Source organism: Temnothorax longispinosus, chromosome 6, assembly GCF_030848805.1.
Source record: "Temnothorax longispinosus isolate EJ_2023e chromosome 6, Tlon_JGU_v1, whole genome shotgun sequence".
Classification (NCBI taxonomy): Eukaryota; Metazoa; Arthropoda; class Insecta; order Hymenoptera; family Formicidae; genus Temnothorax; species Temnothorax longispinosus.
Window position 1 is genome coordinate 15,061,163 of NC_092363.1, and position 20,374 is coordinate 15,081,536.

Below are 20,374 nucleotides of genomic sequence, written 5' to 3' on the forward strand. Positions count from 1 at the left end.
TATATTATAAAATAAACAAACTAAAACCGAAGAAAATTTCAAGATTATATTCGTAAATATCCCTTCGACAAATTGCCAAATTCTACGTTTTCAAGATGTAATTGGTGGTAAATTATTGTCCGAAGGAAATTCGCTATGTGAGTACAAGTTAAAATTATTTCATAATATTAGAGAGAGAGAGAGAGAGAGAGAGAGAGAGAGAGAGAGAGAGAGAGAGAGAGAGAGAGAGTAACCGGGATTTTAAGACTTTTCGCTTTTATATTATGAAATAAAAAACTGAAACAAAACCGAAAAGAATTTCATGATTCAATTCGTGAATACTCAATTCGCGAATTCTAACCAAATTCGAAACTAAATTTTGCACTCATTTATTTCAAGATGTACTCGTTGGTGGTAAAGTATTATTATTCGAAGGTAAATCTTTTTCGTTCTCTTTAATAATGGCCTCTTTATTAAAGAAGTTCAGTATAGAACTTTTTATTGTTTTTGTAACTTTTTGGGGCTCTGTCGATCGCGATCTGTTGGATCTTCGGCCAGGTGTCGATTGAGTCTTCGGACTGCTTGAAGTCGACGCAGTTTTCTTTTGTTCGTATTTCTCCTTCCTATATTTCGTTAACCAATCGACATTCTCCTTGTACTTCTGCGGTGATATTTCAAGTAAATGTGGCGCTGTACCATCCACCACGAAATTTGGCAAGTTAATTGTAGGTGAAAGGAAAACTTGTTCATTTCTGCTCGTGGATTGGCTCGTACTGGGTTCGTCCGAATTGTAGTCTCTAGTTGTAGTAGGGGTCTCGTTACTTGAACCAAATAGCCTTCGCATACCACGATTGTCCATATGAGGTCTTTTCGCAACCGTCTCATGGTTTTCATAAATAGGTGATAAAATACATTTGAATTTTTCCTCAGATCTTGATCCTATCATCATTTGCAGGTAACTACGTTTGACAGAATTGTGCTTATTTTCATTATAATCTTCTTTACTAGATTCGGGAGTCGTAACTGTAGAATGAAAATATTTCCTTAAGAAGAATGTATAATTTGTAACAAATTTTAAAAAGATTATAAGAGAAAGCCTCTTTTTTTAAATGTCCGAGGTTTAAAATCTCTTTGAAAAGATCGCTTTCTCTAAAGATTTTTTAAACTAAGATTTATTAAGGCTCCTGGGTAGTCACCGCGGCCATATTGAATTTCTTGCTATCGAGGCGAGAAATTACCCTATTTTATGTTACGGTATTTTCCGAAATAAAAAGACATTTCAATAAAAAATCACTATAGATCGTTTCAGCACACTTCTAAAATTTAACGGATACTATCCTTTTCCCTCGACAATAAACAAACAGCCATAAAACGAAGCATAAACATACGGAAAAACAGCCATTTGACGACTCGAAAGGAGTGGAGAATGTTCCTTCCGCATATGTATTTCTTGCAAATCTTACCATACGTTAAATTTCACGAGTTTCACGAATACGTTAAACGTTATAGCACAAGTACAGAGCGGATAATAAAGAAATATAACGCAACGCAAAATAGGTTGTCAACATGTCACAAAGGACAGAATTCTCCATTGGAGAGAGTTCTTATTTCTGCCCCGACGGTACGTCGCCACCGTGAACGCAGAGTTCTCGGCTTAGGGACCAGGAGCCTTAAATTTATACTCAATCTTTTGTTTATTTACATAAACTTTGTAACAGCAATGTGTTATATTCTTACCCGGGGTAAGGACAGGTGCCTTGTGTTCGTCCGAGCTTGGTGTAGTTTCTTGACGGGTATTCGAGTATCGAGAACTTGGGGTAGTTTCTATTTTAATTTTTTCTAAACAGTATCTTTCTACAACTTCAGCTTGACCGCGTATTATCACTTCTTTGTTATCTTCTTCGTCTTCGAGCCCGACTCTCCATATTTTGTGACAAGCATCGTCGGAGCAAGTCACTACCTGAAATGATTCTCGGGATCAGATAAGTATTGAACTTTCTATAAACATCTAAATTATAATTCATGTTTCTCAAGAATTATGTCAAGCAGTAAGATCTGAGATAGCATAAATGTGATTTTTAAAAATATTTTTATATGATAAGATAAGAAACTTGTTTATTTAGGGCCACTTCGATTTAGGACCAATCGCATTTTCTCATTAAGCAGATTGGCATTATGCGATTGGTCATTTCCAATAAACTAATCAACGATTAAGTTAATCAGAACTTGGTCAAAGTGGCCCTTAGCATTTATATAAATGAACAAAATAAAATAGAACCTTAGTTTCTCCCACGCTGCACCACGCAATGCAAGTCACTTCATCTGTGTGACCGGAAAGTTTAACTAGTGATGTACCTGGTCTGTTAGTGTTCCAAATGTATGCAAGTTCATCGCTGGATCCACTGGCAAGATAACGACCATCAGAACTCAAACAGGTTTTTACGTAGTACGTACGATTTTGATGCCCATAATACTCCGCCACTGTCATAAAGATATTTGTCCATAATTTAATTTCATTAGAATTATAAAAGAATGTATCGATATATAGAGTGGGGCACTTGAAGTGTTACAAGCTGTTATCTCTGAAAATATTGGTTTATTGGAAAAATGTTTCAGATAAAAGTTGGAGTTTGAAGGGAGCCAATAGACGATCTTATTAGATTTTGGATCCGCAATCCTTGTTGGGTCCACTAGGGCCCAAGTGAAATTTTTCAAGTGAAAACCCCCATTTTTATTATACTATCTTTTTCTACTAATTAATTTGAACAACTTTTGTCTAAAACATTTTTTTATTTGCCTAATACTTTTTGAGATATTCAAGGAAAACTTGGTAACTTTACCAATATTTAGCTTATGATATCTCGATAATCGTTTGTCGGAGGGAAAAGTGTTACAGGACTTTTTGATTTAATTTGGTCAAGAATATGCTGTTGCAATAATACTTCAACTTTTTTAAATACTTGTGTATATATGAAAGCCCCAAGGACATGTTTGCACAAATATTTAAAAAAGTTGGGGTACTATTGCAATAGCATGTTCTTAGGACCAAATCAAGTTAAAAAGTCTTGTACCACTTTTCGCTCCGACAAGCAATTATCGAGATATTGTAAGCTAAATATTAAAAAAGTTCCCAAGTTTTTCCTTGAATATCTAAAAAAATATTAGACGAATAAAAATGTTCAGACAAAAGTTGTTCAGATTAATTAGTAAAAAATAATGATACAAAATCGAGATTTCCATTTAAAAAATTTGACTTCCCCTCCCCTCTTGAAAACCAGTACGGTTCTATCGCGCTGAAAATCATCTCAAAGTAATCCCATTAAAAGACCTTTTTGGATTTTTCGTCTAACTTTGATAGTTTTCGAGATATCTGGATGGACAGATTAAATTGAACACTGTGTGTGTGTGTGTGTGTGTGTGTGCGCGCGCGTCGACGCGCGCGCACACACCCACAATACATTTTAAAGAAGAGGGATACTTACCCGGTTTATGATTATATGACGATACATTATAAGCGTATATAATATTATCCATGCAACTTGCGTATAATGTAATCCTGTTCGGGCATATTAACAACGAGGAGAAGCCGTTTCTGGTACTATTCCCGGAGTAATTCATTAGATGCTTAGCTATCGGCTCTTTCTTGTGGACAGTGTAATTCTTGCGCAAGTCCCACACTTTCAACAGACTGAAACACAGAGGATGCATTACACTCTTGTGCCAACACGCGTAGGCGTGAAAGCGAGTCTTACCCATCGCCCGCAGCGCACGAGATTAATGTAAAATCATCCTGAAACACTAAACCAGTAATACTTTGTGCTCGCGATGTTTGAGTGTGTGACTTTCGTCTCGTATTGCCTGTGCCACCGATACTGTGCGCATTGGCGATACAATTATCTGGCTTAGGTTGATCACTGTGATTAGCTCTGATGTCCCATATCATGATGAAGCCATCTCTAGCGCCTGTTGCAAAGACAGCTAAAATTTTAAAAGATTCTGAGATATTCTAAATTGCACGGAATTATAAGCGACGATTAAATTCATGCAGATTTAAGAAACATAAAAAATTAAATTGTGCAAGTAAAAGAAAAAGCGGTAATATATTTTCATCTTTCATCTAAAAAATGAAAACAAAGAAATATATAATTCCTTAAGAGCGATATATATCTAGGTACCTTTATCATCATCACGAAAGACTGCTGTTTTTACGCTTCTCGTATGTGCGTGAAAATAATTTATTTGTTTTATCTCAGGCCTAGTAACATCCCACAGACGTGCTGAGTGATCACCCGACGCTGTAACCAACTTCATTTCTCCAGGCATCCAGGCAATATCGAAGATCGCATTACAGTGTGCCTTGAAGAATATAAATATTTTCCATTAATACCTTCGCGCTCACACCAAGCTCGCTTGTTAAGTGGCAATTGAGATAAATGACAACCTGCGTTCCTTCCAATGGTAGATTGTATTTATCCTTGATCCTGGTATCTTGGAAAGCGACTTTCCCGTCTTCATTCGCCAAAGCAAGAATCTCCTCGTACCCTGGCGTGGTGCAGAAACGGCACGCAAACACTGGCGGTTCGGGATTGTAATCAGCTACATTTGTGTTTGGAGTTATTCCATGATATACATCATTGTAATAGCATTTTAGGCGATAAAGAGCGATGTCATAATCACATACCATTCCTGCATCAAGTATATCATTGTAGCTTATCAAAATTTGAGAGGTAATTTATTTACTTTACATTTTTAAAATTTTTAATTAACTTTAATTAATTATATGATAAACTATTCTAACAATACTTCAATTGTCTACAAATATATAATGTATCATTCTAGATACAGTGTCTCATTAAAATTTGAAGTAAGTAACATTGATTGCATATTATGTTTTGTAATATTCCAATTACAAAATGTGCTATTGTAGATACATTTTGTAACCAGTAGGCATCATTAAAATTGAACAAAAATAATATCGATTGCAACAATCTAAATCAAGTTAACAAAACCAATCTGACTGATTGTGAGTGCATTAATACAGCACAGATAATCTGTTCAAAAAGGACGTCCGTTTAAATCCCCCGTCAGACGTATGTGTATATGCGCGTATCTATTTACCGAATCCTCTCTCCCGTCGATCAATAGTGTTTGTTACATTCATTGTGCACTGACATTAATATAATTCGGAAAATAACGCTTCTAGAATCTACTACAGAAAATTGTTTACACGCGCGACAATGTACGCGGGAAATCTGTCAGATTTCTTACAAATTGGGTTCACTTTCATGTAGCGGCTGCACACAGCGCTATGCAGCGCTATGGCCCGTATCAGAGAGAAACCTGAGGGTGCCATTACATGGAGCGCGGAAACGCGTAAACGCGGAAGACAAAATTTACTAGATTACCGTCGATCCGTTCCGTCTGTTTTGAATGCCTTGTATTACATGGAGCACATTTTGAGCGGAAAAGCGGAACGGAGAATTATAAAATATTAATTTTTAACGGTATTTATTGATTAAAATGTTTGTATTCAATAGATAAGCTGAAAAGATAAGCATATTAATAAAAATTGCAATGAATTAAGTGAACACAATTTTAAGAAATGAATACAAATGTCTATTTGTCATTATACTGTTTACTGTTCCGCTTTTCCGCGCAAATTGTGCTCCATGTAATATAAGGAGAAACAAGCTCGCGGAACAAACGCGTCAAAATCCGTAGTCAACGCGGATACAGTATACTCCATCAAATTTCGGAGCTGTCTAATCACATTGAAAAAGAAAGCTTTTACATACTTCGATTACTTTATTATTTTATAAAAGTGGCAGTATATAAAATATTATAGATCCAAACATCATGTTGATGGTTATTATGAAGTATCTTATGCAAGCCAGGGTATGTACATACATACATATGTACACGATAATAGCGGATTCTGCTTTTCCGTTCAAACGTGCGGGACTCAACTCGCGGAAACGCGGAATCTAGTTATTACTATTCTGTTCCGCGCTTCCGTGTTTCCGCGTTTCCGCGCTCCATGTAATGGCACCCAGGAGCGTTTACAGCGCGTGAGCGTCCAAACCGAACGCACCCAAAGTCGCATACGAAAATCATTAGGGCAGGCTCGAGAATACGGTACTATGAATACCGGCCTTGGTCTGCTGAACGCGCCCAATGGCTGCGTTCAGCCGAACTTCTGCTTTAGGGCCAATTTCACCAACCACAGTTAGCTTAACCGATGGTTAAAGTTAGCAGAATTGACCAATAGAAATGAATCCACCCTGCTTTCTATTGGTCAATCCTGCTAACTTTAACCGTCGGTTAAGCTAACTGTGGTTGGTGAAATTGGCCCTTAGCGAAGCGAAAGGTAGTAATTAAGTGTAAAGTCCCTTGCACAATGCCAGGCAACAGGCAATAGGAACAGGGAATAGAAATCAGAAATCATGTATAAATGCAGAATAAACAGTGACACAGGCAATAGACACAGAGTTTCCGTCACGTTGGAAATTCTGTGCCTATTGCCTATTGCCAACCAATCATAGCATTTGAATTTTTTAGGTTGTAATTAACGATTTTTTGGTTATTTCCTGTTCCTATTGCCTGTTGCCTGGCATTGTGCAAGGGGCTTAATTGATTGGATCCAAAGGTAAGAACCAATCACATTCAATTGCTACCTTTCGCTTCGCTAAGCAGAGGTTCGGCTGAACGCAGCCAATAGCCTAGTTTACACCGATCACTTGATACGCGTATTAAATAATAAATAACTAGTAAATAAGTCTGATTATTGGCTGATCAGTTCAAATATACTATTTGATACGCGTATCAAGAGATCGGTGTAAACTAGGCCACTATGTGGCAACTTTTATAAATCTAGTGACTTTAGCCTCTGCGTTTCTTCTGTTTATGATCAAAGGAAACTCATGGCAACTCATGGCTCACGGGACTCCGGGGACTCTGGACCATCTGGACTGCTCCGGACTGACGGGACACGGGATCTGATCAGGAAAAAAATGGTGGTTACTGGGGACGATCATCGTGACAATGCGGAAGTAGATGTCACAGAAAATATGGATAACAGTCAGCCCAATGGTGAACTGGTCCTGAGAACCGAACAAAATAACGAGACAGACGTGCGTCAATTTGCTATATTACATTTATCGTTTATCTCGATTCTCACGGTCGCACCGTAAAGTGTCTTGAGAATGAAGGCGGAGAGTTTACGTCTTTTCATCAACGTCTTTAAATTATACATGAGTTTCTTCCTTTTTTCTTTTAATGAAAGATTGCGCAATACTGCATAGTCAGTTGGGTACAGTCGTGGATATTAAAATTTATTTATAAATTGCCGTGATGTTATGTTATGCCAACATACCGAAGTAATGTCGAGGCATTGATTGTAACTCGGAGATGTTTCTTGCAGGCAAACGTGGAGAATAACGAACAAAGGCAGAAGGCACAGCAATCGCGCTTAGAATCATTCTTTGCCATAACAAAATCGTTGATAATACGAGCTCTCATAATTTATTTTATTAGCAGCCTCTTTAGACGCTCCGATAATAATCCGAAGTCTCCCAACGCCGTTGGCGATGTGCGCTTACAAGCTGTAAATATATTTTCGAATGGAACGTTATTTGACCTTAGTGTTTATCTGTCGGAGTCCGAGAACTTTAAAAGGTTTGACGATCCGCGATCTTTGATTTGGTTCGAGGAGGGTTTGATTTATGGGGATTGGTATGGCGGACCGAATCGAGATGGGTCCAGAGTTCTCGAGCACATGTTTATTCCTTCCGAGCGATTAAAACAAAACGGCTCGATCTACCTTCACATATACATAACGAAAAGCGGGAAATCGCCGAATCCCAAAGCTGGCAAAGGCGTTTACGCTGGTGACTATATGTCTTACTCAAGAAAAATGTTGAATAAGTTTAAGAAAATTAGGTATCAGAAGAGGCACAACTTGTTGACTGGTGAAAGTACAGCCAGTAAGGAGGAGATGGCGGTACGTATATCTTATTAACTTTCAAAATCAAGGTCCAGACATATAGAAAAACAAGAGCCTCTGCACAAAACTTTCGTATGGCAACGAAACGTGGGTCAACTCACAAGAAATGTATTGACGTATAATGCCATAACCGATACGTTTCTTGTGCATTGACCCACATTTCGTTGCCATACGAAAGTTTTGTGCGGAAGCTCTAAGCAGTAAGATGTAAGCAGTAAGGAAATTAACGGTACTGATTCGCTAATGCTTACATTATGTCTTAAGTTCTTGACTGTGATTGGCTGATTTGCTTACTGCTTAAGTCTTACTGTTTAAGTTTTTTTATGTGCTCAGACCTTCACAAGTCACATATTAGGCCTGTTCGTTTTAGCTGAACTTCTTGCACAGTTCATCTTTTTCTCTTTTTCTCTTTAACGTGAAAAGAAAAAGAAGAAAGATGAATTATGTAAAAGAAGTTTAGCTAAAACAAACAGCCTATTGTGTATGCTAAGCATGTAAATTCTTGCAGAAAGCTGAGCTAATGGATCAAGAATATGTGTCGCATTGGCATCCAAATTTGACTGTTAATTTAGTGTTTGATGAAACCAATTGGGTGTATGGTCAAGTACCGCAGCCATTGGACGAATGTTAGTTTATAGATATATTTATATTTTACATGTATAGACCTATAGTATCGAAAACACTCCAAGATTACTCTTCTCTTAGATATACATTTCTTACCCGGTGGAAATTCTTACAAGCCGATACTATATATGAATGATTTTTGGAACATGCAGCGGGACTATCAACCGTTAAATAATACCGTAGAACAATTGGAACTCAGGTTGACTTACCAGCCACTTTCGTTGTTTAAATGGCAAATATACGCGGCTCAGTCCGTTAGAAATAAATGGACGTCGTCGTTCATGGGTTTGTGTTACGTTTCTAAAATAGCAAAGATTAACAAGGGAACAATCAACTCTTGACCCCTAAAATTTTGCTAAAATTTTAATATGTTACAGTACACTTCAGTCACTAATACAAGGTACAGTAATTTTGTCCAATACGCAATAGTTTGAGATATTAATAGTAAAACATTTTTTTTATCAGTGATAAATCAGGTTTATGCAAAGAAGTTGCATTTATAAAACACGCTTGGTACCAATTAATATGCGCTTTAAATGTTTCTCTAATAGATATCCAAAAACGTGTATACATTGTGACCATATTATTGATAGTGAACAAATTGAAAGTTCCGACACCGAAGATTAATTGTTATGTAATATATTTTTATTAATTTTGATGTACTTTGTAATGTCATAATTTTATTTTTCTCATTTATAATACATAATTATAATGTGTAAATAAAATTTATTTTGCAGAATTTTAAAACAATTACATGAAAAATTTTAAACATTAATATTTCATGAACTATATTGCGCATCGAACAGAGTAGCTTGTATCTCGTATTGTAGCTTGTATTAGTGAATGGGATGTATTGTAACATATTAAAAATTTAGCAAAATTCAAAGGATCAAGGGTTGGTTTCGCTACATGAACAATCGTGATTAGTAAGGTTTATCATTTTTTGTTGTTCATGTTATAGGAGAAGCATCTGACGACGATGATAACGATCAAGATACTCTGAAGGAAACTTTACTGGAAACGAATCCATATTTACTAGGATTGACTATTATTGTATCGATCTTGCATAGTGTGTTTGAATTTTTAGCATTTAAGAATGGTAAGCTCTTGAAAAACCAAGTCCATCTCTAACAAGTAATAAAAACATATTTCCCACATATTGCACAGCTGCAAACATTCTGAGAAATATGTGTGGTTATGCTTTTCAGATATCCAATTCTGGAACAACCGAAAATCCTTGGAGGGTTTGTCGGTGCGCTCTGTATTTTTCAATGTATTCCAGTCTCTCGTTGTTCTCCTCTACGTTCTAGACAACGAGATGAACACGCTTGTGCGCATTAGCTGCGCGGTAAGTCTGTGCATCGAGGTGTGGAAGATCAACAAAGTTATAGACATTAACGTCAATAGAGAAGTGAAAATACTCGGAGTTTTTCCGAAGATATCATTCCAAGATAAGGGATCGTACGTGGAGTCTTCTACGAAGGAGTACGACAGACTCGCCTTCAAATATCTCTCGTGGGCTTTGTACCCTCTGCTGGGAGGATACGCCATTTATTCTTTAATGTATTTGGAGCATAAGGGATGGTACTCTTGGATTCTCAATATGTTGTATGGATTCCTGTTGACTTTCGGATTCATCATGATGACACCGCAGCTATTTATCAACTACAAATTGAAGAGCGTCGCGCACCTTCCATGGCGTATGCTGTCGTACAAATTCCTGAACACGTTCATCGACGATATCTTTGCATTTGTGATAAAGATGCCGACGTTGTACAGGCTCGGCTGCTTCCGCGACGACATTGTTTTCTTCATATTTTTGTATCAAAGATGGATATATAAGATCGATCACACCCGAGTGAACGAGTTTGGTTTCTCCGGGGAGATGGAGGCGCAGCTCGTGGAAAGTAAGAAGCAGGTAGCTGTCAAAGACCATCCGTCAAAGGACGGATCGGCGAAAAAGAATGAATAATACTTGATGCGCATAGATTTAGCATTAAGTACGTTGTATTCTACGTTGCCCCGAATTAATAAAATGTCCGATACCAAAGGAATATAATTACACACATCAATAATTTATTTATACAAATTTCCGCATAATTGTGTGTGTGCGTGCGTGTAGATGTATAATCTATTTCCGAAGCTACGTTTCCTTATGCAACGACGCTTGACAAAAGAGGAGAGGCAAGGATAGAAATAAATTCTCTTACTCGAACTTAGAATATGCGGAGATGCGCGAAGAGATGAAAACGAACAAACGGTACACAAATGCGTATAAGAAACATAGCTGAGATAGCTTGTCATGGATCCATGGATGTATCTCGCGATCCTCTCAGAACAAGCTATAAATGTAGGTAGTATGCTCACCAATGTTATCATTCGTGTAAATGTTTGATCGCGAGGTAGGCACTTCCAATGTACTGTGTGAGCACGGAAAACGCCGTTCTACCGATTTGGATGTTCAGCCAAATGTCGAAAAGAAAAAAGAAAAGAAAGCCCAATGAGGATCAACGATTTCAGACAATGTTAGCAATAGCATTCGCATTATCGGGCGAGATGTTGCTACGAAATAAAATTGATTTAATTATCATACATTACACATGTATCTTTTCTTCTGAGTGACAAATTTGAATCCTCTTCATTCGTATCGCGACATTTTATAAGATTACGCAAGGGGAGAGGAGAGATGCGCATTAAATGGTTCCTTGTAAGCGCCAGCATTCAGAAGCCTGTGTAACAGGAGAAGGGGGGGGAGGAGATCGTGTTTCACTAATGCCGACGTTAGTATTACAAATTACATTTAATGTTATATTTTATATTTTGTTAGAGTAGTCATATAATTATCTACCGCCGACTTACTGTCTATATTTTGACAATGTACATTACATATCCATTACCGTAATATAAGTAATATAAGTACTTGTTTCCGAATGAGATTGGTTTGTAGCGTAATTTGTGAGCATCACCGCACGCCAAGGTTTGCGATGCCAAGGTTTTAAACGCGGCTCTTCGGGCTAAGGTCGTTACGTGCGGTCGCGGAGATATTCTGCAGCATCACTCTGGAAAATTGAGAGTATTCGAGAATAGAGATACACGGCAGTCGTACGTATTATTAACACGACGCGCCGATGCCGTTTAGACTGTAAAAATTATCGTTTATAATAAATATAGATGATTCCTCCTAGTTGTTATCTTTACTATATACTTCTTAAGCGCGATATACATGAACTTACAAAATTTACATAAAACGACTGTGTGTGCTCGATAAACTTATATGCTCAAGATCGACGAGCGTTGGTCGCTCACATAAAAAAAAAAGAACTCGTACCTGTCCATATCTGCAAGTTTCATTCAAGTTGAACCCCGTTATATTTCCCTCTGTCAACGAGAAACCGAATATCTTATATGCAAATATTATGTATTAAATTGCGCGTAGCAAGATGGCGATAACAACTGGAGTTACACCAAATTTTACAATTATTAGATTATATATAGAAAGAGAGAAGCATGCTAGAAAAGAAAATTAAATATACAGATTGATAAATTTCTAAATGTACGTTATAAACGGTACGTTAGTTTCCTGCTTTTTCTTTTTTTTTGTTCTTACAAGAAGGCACTTTTCCTTCCGCATGCGCGTGTATAATACGGATTACGATATAGTAGAGCTTATTCCCTGGCTCTTTTTAGCTTTCTTTTTTAATGCTTAGTATTATATCTAAGGTACATAACGAATGAGAAACGTGTATTACAATTTGAAACACAGATTGAAGATTACCGTTTACATGTCTCTGCTGTTTTAATATCTGCATAACACCGATATCGTAAAAACTTCAGAATGCGATTAAAAAAAAAAAAAACTGCTAAAAGAGGGACGTACATACAATTCATCGCCGCTATTTGTGTTCGAGGTACGAAAAATTCGGTTCGGCGATACGCATGCTACTAAAAACGAAAGGTAACTTAACTGAAGCCACGAGCGTAAGTAAAAAGTTTTTAAGTAAAAAGTTAAAAGATATTTAATGCGTGGTTTAATCTATATATAACAATGGAAATAATACGCGTCAAAATATAATTCCGCATTTTCTCTTCGCAACATATAATTGTGGAAAATGATTACTTGCGTAACTCTTTCGAGTCAGATTTTCGAAACAAACCTTGAACATTGAATCCGTAAATTTTCATTCCAATTTGATGAACACACATCCGACACGGTAATTTATTACATTGCTAAGTTCGAAAGAGTTAGTCAAGAATTAAAATAATATCTTATTGTATTAATATCGGTAGTTTTATGAATGGCAAGACAGATTTCTAACTTCGCACAAAAAACAGATTGGAAGTATGTTCGATATGTAAGCAACATTAATAACGAAAGTTTTATATGAACACGTTAACGCAGGGTCAAATATCATAAAACAAAACTTCCAATAATATTTGATGGAAAATGTAAATTACCGTATAACAGTTTAACCAAACGGCTTTTTTAAATTTTGATTTAAATTATACCTTACTAATAAAATTGCGAACAAAGATCTCTCACTAAATTTAGAACTTACAGTAGGGTACGGAAGTATTTTCTAGTCACGATTTGGTAATTACACCAGATCTCTGCTTGTAGTTTTGTGAAAGAAGGCTCAAGTTTATTACGTAAATTGCATTGAGTGCTGACGAAACTTGGTTAACTTGACGTTTGACTTTTACATTTGTATCTCGGATACATTTGGCAAACATCACTTTCTTCCTGTTATAAGTTTAGTGGCTACTGCTTTTTTTCAAGGGCCATACGAGCCGTCTATCTTTCTTCACAAATATTAAAAATTATTATTTCCAAATGATGGAACTTTAATAGGGCACTAGGCGATTGTAGAATGACTTCTAATTATCTCATTTTCAGCAGCCTTATTTTTACAAATAGAGTGGCAAATAGAAGGCAAGTTTAACGCAATGTTATTACTCTCGAAATTATCCAATGATAATCTGATAATATAAGATATTAAAGAGATTAAAATACTATACAAATCTAAGTACATATACGATTGCTATACAAAATAGTAAATACTAGTTTAAGAGTCTAAATTATGATTTACCTATGAACGCGATCAAACGCGAAAAGAAATAAAGTACGCGAGTTATAGCTTTAAAGTTTATGTAGTATATATAATTTTCGATAAATGCGATTTCTCTTTGTTCTTTGTAAAATAGGCACAAATGTCATAACTATACTTTGGGTAATACATACATGACACTTTATAAAGAGATAGAGTATATACAATAAAATGTGATATTGCATTACTTTCCTAAATACTTTTGCTGCATACGAAATGTGTACTAAATTAAAACGGCCATTGCAACGTTATTATTCGCATCAACAAGTGATTTATAAAAATAAAATATTACGTTACGTATAAGTGGTACTGAATGTCGGTTTAAAATTAATTTGTATCCAGTTTCTTAATAAGGTAAGCATTCAGCAAATGTCAGATTAAAATACACCTCAATCGAGATCTATTAACATTTTGTGTGTGTGTGTAATTTAACAAAGTAACAATAAATAATGTTAATATTGCGACTGATTGTCATATGTTACAGGAAAATATGAAAATAAAAATGCACTTTTTTAAGTGAACGATATAGTTCATGGAAAAGAAATCCAAATTGTGCACTCAAATCTAGAGAACACATCCCAAATGCTAAAAGCAGTAATTGTGAGAACAGATTCTAGAGCTCAAAACGGTATTTTAAAGCTCTAAATTAATGGGTTATTTGGAATAATCACGGTCAACTTTTTGTTCTCATTCCTCTTCTTTTTATAATCTGAATGAACACGCACTTTTATCGATTACTGTACACACATTTGTTGATAGTCTTACTTTAGTAAAATCGAAACTATTCAAATTGGCGTAATTTAACTCGAAAGTTATCAGGTGCAAAAATTCCTATCGTTTGACTGAATATTTTGGGAACATATTCCCAAAACCTTGGCTCGCAAATACTATTCAAACCAATATTATTTGCTTAAAAATTATCCGACACTATTACATTCCGTAAGTATAATAAATTATAATTAATAACATATAATGATATAATACAATATCATTGTATCAATATTAAATATAATATTGATATAATATTGATTTAATATAATATTAATTATTACATATGCAATATCAATCAAATGCTGTTGCTCTAGAAATGTGTAAATTAAAAAAGCTGCCGTAATGTTGTGTAAAAACGTTTATAATTTAAGTACGTTAATTGCACTCTAAGTTATACAGATTATTTTCAAGAGGGGCACAAAGCGCATTGCAAAAAATAATTAATTTATTTTCTTTTATCAAAATGCTGACGTACTATTCATTATAGGAATCCACCCGATCACTGCCTAGTTAAAGTTGGATATCGGATATCGACGATAATTTAGAAACGAGATGTGTCGCATTGCTTGCTTCGTAATGAAAGACCTCATTACTTATTTCTAGGATATATAAGGTTTGATAATAATCGACAGTGCAATCGAGAAATCATTATTCGTCACAGGATAAAATCTGGCAACAATTTTGACGATAATTCAGCGTACTTGCACAGTCGGTTACATCAAACGTTCTCGCTTGTTCATAGAAATATTTCACTATACAAATTAATGCTAAGGCTACGCGCTTTTTTTGTTTTATGGCTTTCTGAGCTGCGTTCGAAAACTTCACTCGGGTGCACATCAGCATCGTTCTGTCCTTGTTCAATTTTTAGTACGTAACAAAGATAGAACGACGCGGTGTGCATCCGAGTAAAGTTTTCGAACGCAACCATGCATGTCGCTTACTTTAACGTTGGCTCGCGAATAATGCGAATACAGGCGCTAAAAAAATCATTACGTGATATGAATTCTTTTTCTTTCTTTGCTTAAGCAGCTAGACCTGCGTCCTTAGCCATACTGTAGAAAGAGCTAGATGGATTGCGAAGTAGCACTTCCGGAGAATCATATTCAACGATCAGACCTTTGTCCAATACGATCACCCTGAAACATTATTATTTGTGATATAAGCCAAAAATAGAAAATAGTTTTGCGATCATATCATGATAATTGAACAGCCCCAAACCAATATAGAAAATTATTTTATTTATTTCTAATAAAAGCGGAAGCTAAAATTAACATAGTCACCCAAACTTCCGCTGCAATGTGCAATACGGCACGTTTCGATATGATCTGACATTAACAAGCATAAATGTACAATGGTGAGCATTTCAAACATTTTTTGGAATTTATTATAACTCGGAAATAAAGTTTAAATAATCTACATTCATTTTGATGAATGTGATTACTTTTATCATAACGTTTTTCTTATTTTTTTTTAAATCTCCTTGAGACATCAATTTATAATTAAAAATCACAATTATATTATTTTATTTTGAAATACATTTTAAAATATTTGTATTCATATAGGATTATAGAGAAAAAACAAGAAATTAGTAAGAATTGGAATATTATTATTTAGTTATCTTGTAAAGAAAGATAAATTTACATATAAATACAGTTCTAAATACTATTCAAAATAAAATAATTGTAGTACACACGTACAAACACACGCAAAATACAACATTAAAATAATTTTAAAAATACCTGTCGGAATCTAAAATAGTGTTGAGCCTGTGGGCTATTGTGAGAACTGTACAATCCTTAAATTCTTGGCGGATTGTAGTCTGAATTAAATCATCCGTCTCTAAATCAACCGCGGCTGTTGCCTCGTCCAATATGAGAACTTTCGTTTTCCTAAGTAACGCTCTCGCCAAGCAGATCAACTGTCGTTGCCCTACGCTTAAATTCTCTCCACCTTCAGAAACTTCATGTAAAAGAGCGTTTGGCAAGTCTAAAAAAAAGAAAAAAAAATAAGAATTATATTTTTCAAAAGTAGGATTTATCGAAATTTCCCAACGGAAGATCACAAAGACTCATACTTTCTATAAATGATTTCAGATGAGCGTGCTCCAACGCTCTCCAGATTTCTTCGTCGGAGTGGCAATCGAAAGGATCCAGATTCATCCTTAGCGTTCCGGAGAACAATACAGGATCCTGAGGAATGATGGTTAATCTCGAGCGCAGATCGTGAAGACCTAGCTTAGAAATATCGATATCATCGATCAAAATCTTTCCGTGGGCGGCCTCGATTATTCTGAAGAGCGACAATGTCAAGGACGACTTTCCAGCGCCGGTTCTGCCTACTATGCCGATCTTTTCGCCCCCGAGAACGCTGAATGTCAGGCCGTTCAGCACGAGATCCAATCCCTCCCTGTAGCGAACTTTAAAGTTCTTAAAGTCGACGCGACCGTGCTTAGGCCACTCTTTCGGAGGCGTGTATTCTGTGTTCTTCCATGGCGCTTCTTGTGCAGTCTCACCGTACTCTTTTATTCTCTCTACAGCGACGATATTAGTCTCGACATCAGACGTCATGCGCACCAGCCAATTTAAGGTCTGGGTAATCTGTAGCAAACATAACATCAATCCTCATATATGAATACATATAATCCTTTCACAAAGTACCAAAGGAACATATAAATATCACCAAAGTTGCATGTAGCGACTTCTAAGCGCTTTTGATACTTTAACTTAGTTTTATCAGAAATGTTCAAGTGACATAATAGAAAATACCACATTGCTAATATAATGCTAAAACCGTCGTTATATTGTATATATTATGTAGTTAATTATATCTTACTTGTAAGGTATATTATATCTTACTTGTAAGGCATAGCTGACCGACAGACCAACGAGACCTGAACTCATGGTATTTCTACTTAAAACAGCGAATAATGCTGCAAAGAATATAATTAAATTTCCAACCATCTCCAATCTCACGGCCAGCCATCTACAACATATGCATTTTAGTTAACAATTATGCATATAAAAATGTAATTATATCATCATGTAAAGATATACCTGTTTGCAATAATGCTAGGAAAGTAACACACTTGATTGAAATCTACTTTATTTTCAGATTCATGAATAAATTGTTCTTGTACACCGTACGCTCTAATTATTTGCGCACCTACATGACAGATAAGTAGATTATTTCAGGAACGTAAATTTTTATTAAGTAAAATATTATAGGACATGCGTGTATATAACTTTTGAACATACCAGTTACCGATTCACTAAAATGCGAATATATAGGAGATCTCGACACGGACTCTAATCGTTTTAATTGGCGTGACGTTGCAACGTAAAAACGTTGAATAAAGTAATAAATCGCGCCTATTGGCAGTATCACCACGACAAATATAGGTGTACTGTAGCTTATGACAACGAGAGTAGCTATCACCTGCAATGCATACATACCGCGTTAATAACACAGAAAATATTCCGCTTCATCATTATTCTCATAATGTAGAGAATTCGAGATGTTGATATTATCATATTGTATGTGATATAAATTAATCGGAACAGGAAGAAATATCTGCGTGTTAAAAAATATGTAAGTATAAAGAATACGCAAAGTTGATCGAACGAATCAGCTTCATAAGAGCACCATAAATAAAAAGAAACTGATAATATATCCCATGCAGAAATTCTATTGAATGAAGCGCTCATATCTCTTCCGGACAGCAGTCGTTTTATACAAAAAAAAGACAAGCTAGCGCTGGTCGTTTCATAGGCCCACCAACATGTACCATGAATATGATTATCGCTGTGCATTAGACAAATACATACAAGCATTAGCGTCAAGATATACTTAATATACTTAAGTTTCTCTCAAGTCAAACTCGATACTGCTAAATCTTTTTACTCCGGTATAGACAGAGTAACTCATCGACTGTAGTCGTTCTGCGAGAACGGACACAATTATACTCGATGGCAGGTTCTACGGCACATTTACTCCACGTGTTCCGAATGTATTTTTGAAACCAGTTTGCAAAGCTACAGACGGCATTATACCCCATTCAAAGTGTCCAGCGTATAATAATATACCAATACCACCATTATTCAGGCACCTCTTAACAAACACAAGTTATACATATATCCGGGGATAACGACATATCTGATCGCAGTCTAAGGTGTACGCAAAGTTTTCTGGTGGATAGTGATGGTACACGTATGAAACTCAAACTGCGAGGTCGAGAAGATATGGGAAAGCAATGATAAGGAGATCCCAATTGGTATTCTCGGCACGCTACGAAAGAATTACCTCGAACAAGCAATAGATGGTATCAGAAATTTGTGGGGGAAGAGATGTATCCAGTACGTCCACGTCTTTAGCAAACCTGGAGATAATACGACCAATAGGAGTCGTATCAAAGAAGGTCAATGGGGCACGCATCACAGCACGCAGCATCACTATGTGCATCTGGCGAGCAGCCAACCAACAGCCCAGCTGCGGTGCCAAATCGCAGAAAAAGCTCGCCATCGCTACAACATCAGACATGGATGACTTTCATTGTAACCGCACTTGATACGGTATGCGCGATTCGTGGAAAAAAACGATAATCAGCAAGAATTTAACGAAAACTTATAAGCGTCAATGTGTTATACGTTAGACGAACCATGTATTACACGACTAAAGAATAGCTCTTGACATTATCAGACTTAAACGTGTTTTGTTTCTCTTTTCAATGCGGTTTATTGAAACTGCCGAACGATTGCTATACTTAAACGAGATTTATATTTCTCTTTTCTATTGTAATGCTGCTCGATTATCAAATGCAATTTGGCAATATTATGGACTTAAACTACTGCTCTGATCTCATATTATGCGAAGGTGTGGAGTTTGCTGTGTGGCATACCAGACAGGATATATATATATATATATATATATATATATATATATATATATGTAGAGCAATAGGAAATACAAATAAATCACACGTTCCCAGAAGGCAAAATCGTAATTAGGAGGATGTTACACAAGCAAGTAATAAAGTAATAAGCGTTATCAAGCACAAGCAAGACCATTTTTGTACACGAATATTACTGGTATAATTGTGTCCATTCCCTGAATGATTACTACACTATGCGGTTGCACTATGATTTATATATACAATAGTTGTACAAATTGTCACGACGACAGTTGTTAGGCAAGTTAAAATTAACAGTAACGTTCTCAAACAGTAACTGAAAAAAATCAATATAAAAAGAATTTGATACAAATGTAAGAAGACAAAACAATTGTAGAGTTTGCTAAGCGATGTAAAAATGATAATGATTTGACGAAGCTAATTCCGTTTTGAGCGATATTAAGGCTCCAGGGCACGTATTATGGAACTTTTCGGAATAAGTCGTAGATTCCGATCAGAATTATTCCGTTTTCCCTAGAAAAGACAATAGAAATAGAAATCTAAGAAATAACTGAACAATTCCGGCCGGCCGACCGACATGTCGAATTACGGATTCGTTTTACCCAAATTTTAGCCAAATTAATTAACGAATCTCATTAAAATTATGCTCGTTTTAATCAGTAAAATCAGCCGCAACCCGGTACAGAGCTGGATTTTCCATTTTAGCTCAAAAAATTTATAATAAATGAAATACGGACTCGCAGCTAACCCAACCCGACAGAGGTCTTCACCGTGTCTCCTGCCGACCCTTATGCTAATGCTAAGGCTCCATAGACGCAGAAACGCCGTGCGGTAAAGTGCGTTGACCAATCAGAAGGCTGCCGCAAGTCGCCTGCGGCAAAATCAAAATTTGTGATTGGTCAACGCACTCTGCCGCACGGCGTTTCCGCGTCTATGGAGTCTTAGCATTATTAAGGTGCTGTCCCATGGACATCGGAATTATCGGAA

The 20,374-nt window shown here is 36.1% G+C and overlaps 3 protein-coding genes across 9 annotated transcripts in view; 1 reads left to right on the forward strand and 2 right to left on the reverse strand.

Annotated features, from left to right (window-relative positions):
* Positions 1-169: 169 nt before the first annotated feature.
* On the reverse strand, positions 170-5,255 carry L(2)dtl (WD40 domain-containing protein denticleless). Of its 3 annotated transcripts, none has more exons than XM_071780468.1 (8): positions 5,098-5,255; positions 4,421-4,665; positions 4,155-4,335; positions 3,732-3,942; positions 3,462-3,667; positions 2,258-2,460; positions 1,717-1,939; positions 170-1,002 (listed from the first exon to the last, which is right to left on the reverse strand). In XM_071780468.1, exons 1-8 carry the CDS (start codon positions 5,138-5,140, stop codon positions 374-376), a joined length of 1,941 nt encoding a protein of 646 aa, XP_071636569.1. In that variant the 5' UTR covers positions 5,141-5,255; the 3' UTR covers positions 170-373. The 3 variants fall into 3 exon arrangements, with proteins under 3 accessions (XP_071636569.1, XP_071636568.1, XP_071636570.1); XM_071780467.1 differs by having other exon boundaries at positions 3,732-3,957; XM_071780469.1 differs by having other exon boundaries at positions 3,732-3,957; positions 4,421-4,551; positions 5,098-5,251.
* A 1,629-nt stretch (positions 5,256-6,884) lies between these two features.
* Positions 6,885-11,789, forward strand: LOC139815232 (putative lipid scramblase CLPTM1). Its single transcript, XM_071782008.1, has 6 exons — positions 6,885-7,109; positions 7,400-7,978; positions 8,490-8,607; positions 8,687-8,890; positions 9,567-9,704; positions 9,814-11,789. The coding sequence occupies exons 1-6, from the start codon at positions 6,900-6,902 to the stop codon at positions 10,575-10,577; spliced, it is 2,013 nt and encodes a 670-aa protein (XP_071638109.1). The 5' UTR covers positions 6,885-6,899; the 3' UTR covers positions 10,578-11,789.
* The window catches only part of Mrp (Multidrug-Resistance like Protein 1), a 35,509-nt gene continuing 26,521 nt past the window's right edge, over positions 11,387-20,374 (reverse strand). For 4 of the 5 annotated variants that reach the window (XM_071782007.1, XM_071782005.1, XM_071782006.1 and 1 more), the window contains 6 exons: positions 17,736-17,916; positions 17,535-17,643; positions 17,337-17,463; positions 16,556-17,078; positions 16,221-16,467; positions 11,387-15,617 (listed from right to left, as the gene is read on the reverse strand). In XM_071782007.1, the coding sequence (XP_071638108.1) occupies positions 15,503-15,617; positions 16,221-16,467; positions 16,556-17,078; positions 17,337-17,463; positions 17,535-17,643; positions 17,736-17,916 (1,302 nt within the window). In that variant the 3' untranslated portion in view covers positions 11,387-15,502. Of the gene's footprint in view, positions 15,618-16,220; positions 16,468-16,555; positions 17,079-17,336; positions 17,464-17,534; positions 17,644-17,735; positions 17,917-18,780; positions 19,002-20,374 lie in introns of all 5 variants that reach the window. The other variant, XM_071782004.1, reaches the window with a different exon arrangement.